The 2,739-nt window shown below is 38.9% G+C and overlaps 1 protein-coding gene across 1 annotated transcript in view; it reads right to left on the bottom strand.

Annotated features, from left to right (window-relative positions):
- Window positions 1-2,739, bottom strand: part of Yme1l1 (YME1 like 1 ATPase) — a 37,065-nt gene that overhangs the window by 4,683 nt on the left and 29,643 nt on the right. Inside the window, exons 13-14 of the mRNA XM_021192610.2 lie at window positions 1,790-1,902; window positions 225-380 (exon numbers count right to left, since the gene is read on the bottom strand). Coding sequence (XP_021048269.1) covers window positions 225-380; window positions 1,790-1,902 — 269 coding nt within the window. The remainder of the gene's footprint in view (window positions 1-224; window positions 381-1,789; window positions 1,903-2,739) is intronic.

Here is a 2,739-nt window from a genome sequence, read left to right as displayed (position 1 = left end):
CCTGAGGCAGGATGACTACATGCTGGGTAGGAGCCTGAGGCAGGATGACTACATGCTGGGTAGAAGCCTGAGGCAGGATGACTAGCTAAAGTTCCCAGCCAGCCTGAAGGCGAGGGCCAGTTGATCAGCTTGGAATATAGAATGAAAGTCAGTCACAAAAATAAAAAGGTAAAAACAAAGAAAAAGATGAACTGCAAAGGAAGACACGAAGAAGCAAGACATACCCATTAGAATTTTATCCTTGGAAAACTCTAGTTCCTTCATGGTAACCATTTCTTTTCCATCAACTGCTGCCTTTAGTGCAGCTTGGTTCACAAGATTCTCCAACTCTGCTCCAGAGAACCCAACAGTCCCTCGAGCTATGATTTCTGGATCAACAGCTATAGAGAAAGAGAACATAATAAATCTTCATCAATGAATACAAGCTCTTCCCATTCAACTCACATTTGGAAGGTAGGAAGAGCACAATTACTCTGAATTACAACTTAAAACACATAACACTTTTTTTTTTGTATCTGAATGTAATTTGTCTCAAAATGAGCATCAGACTTATAAGTGACTTTTACATGAAACAGAGGAATTCATACAAAAAGCTAACAGGAGCCAATTGGGATAAAAAAAATGTTAACAACTGGGATCAAAAGTAGCCCCACCTAAGGTCAGCTTAATCTTAGAAGCCAGGGGCAAGGGCTTCATGCGCTTGCCATAGTTCCAATTCCAGTCTATTGTATAGTCCTCCTTCCCCCAGGCCACTGTAAATTCCTGTGTATGGGTGTAATTCAGCTATCTACTGTTCTAAGTATTTACTCTAGTTCCTTCTTAGACCACAACCTTCCTTCCTCCAAAGTCATTGTAAATTCCAGTGTGTGGGAGTGACTTTGTTAAAACACATATCTTAACACTAAAACTGAACTTGAACCGTAAACAAAATATGCCATTTTAAGTTAGTTATTACTATTATTAGTAATAATTAATATTAATAATAATAATTTCAATAATAAAACTTCCAGAAGAGGAAGTCTTACTAGCTTTCTGAAAACAAAACAAAAAGCAGTTACTGAAGTGGAATTAGAAACTCGAACTATAAGCAATGCTGGGCATGGAGAGCTGTCCCAGCAGTTTAGAGCACCAAATGCTCTAGCAGAGGACCCAGGTTCAGCTCGCAGCACCCACAGGGCAGCTCCTCTTCCAGCCTCTATTGGTACTGCACACACATAGTATAAATAAATGCATGCAGTCAGAACAGTTATATACATAAAAGATAAAATACATATCTTAGATACACTCAACATTATATCAAGCCTGGCCACAAATGAAAATGCAATCTCACAGTCCAAATTCTTTCCTCTAAAACTTCACCTTGAAATACCTTGGTCTCTCCCTGTGATGGGAGATATCCTTGAAAACCCTGCAGCTTTCAAGCATTCCATATTTCTATATGCCTTTGTTTCTTTTTTTTTTCTTCTTAAAGGGAACCTATTTTTTGTATTTTATATTTTGATGTATACATCTTCAAATATACATGCATTTAACACACACATACATATATGCATGTCCATAAACCCCAAATCAAATTTCCTTTGCAATCGGGATACAAGAATGAGATAATATCCTGTATATATACATACATACACACACACACACACATATACATATACATACTGAAGCACACACATATAAATGGGTATAAAGAGGAGCAAAAAATTAACTGGTCTGAGATATAAAGGTCCAAATAAGGACCAAACAGAATGGTTAGATATTTCCATTTTCCTGAAACAACTGGACTCACATTTATCAAACTTTATCTTGTTGAGATACCATTTCAAAATTTCAGTTCGACCCTTCACATCTGGCCTTGGAACTGTAACTTGCATATCAAAACGACCAGGACGTATTAAGGCACTGGGGGAAAAATGAAAAGTATATAAATTAATGAGCGAAAGATGCTAGCACACATTCAACACGTAATGGGAAAACAATGGCAACCAAAGATAAGAAAGAATTCTGAATATAAATGTTCAGATGGTTCCCTCAGAAGCCCAGAAGTCCTAAGTCAAGGCACACAGGAACTACACACCCATAGTCACGGAACTCAAGAAGCTAAGGAAGGAGGCCCTGGACTTCGTAGTCTAACCTGGTGTAAAATAACAATGAATAGAAGGGAGGAGAAAGGTTCACATGGATACTGTATGTGCCACTAAGGTAGCACTCTCTCTTCTCCCTATTTAGAGACCCTTCAGATCACCCGTTCCCTACTATGTTCCTCTCTATTGCAGCTGTAGCTCCTCTCCAATGGTCCTTTTATACTTTCCTAGTTTGTGCAGCTATTCCAGGTTAGGTACTCACATCTGAAGACTTGCAATTGGATGCATGGTTTCTATATCAGTCTGTCATAGAATTTTTTTTGACTAATGATATACGCCTTTTTTAGACGGTTTCTGTATAGTCCCAATATTCTTGAACTCAGTATGTAGCCCAGGCTGGTCTCAAACTCACAGAGATCTGCCTGTCTCTTCCTTCCAAATGCTGAGATTAAAGAGGTATGGCAAGATGCCCAGCATATTTTAACTGTCTACCTAAACATATCTATAATATGTACAAGTCTGTGTCTCCCTTCTGGTTTGGTAATACTTCCCCAAAGAACCAGAGAGCATTAAAAAAAGGAAGGAGAAGGAGGAGGAGGAGGAGGAGGAGGAGGAGGAGAAGGAGAAGGAGAAGGAGAAGGAGAAGGAGAAGGAG

This window comes from Mus pahari, chromosome 3, assembly GCF_900095145.1.
Source record: "Mus pahari chromosome 3, PAHARI_EIJ_v1.1, whole genome shotgun sequence".
NCBI lineage: Eukaryota > Metazoa > Chordata > Mammalia > Rodentia > Muridae > Mus > Mus pahari.
The sequence above is the reverse complement of the archived record's forward strand: the minus strand, read 5'-3'. Positions and strand labels throughout refer to the sequence as shown.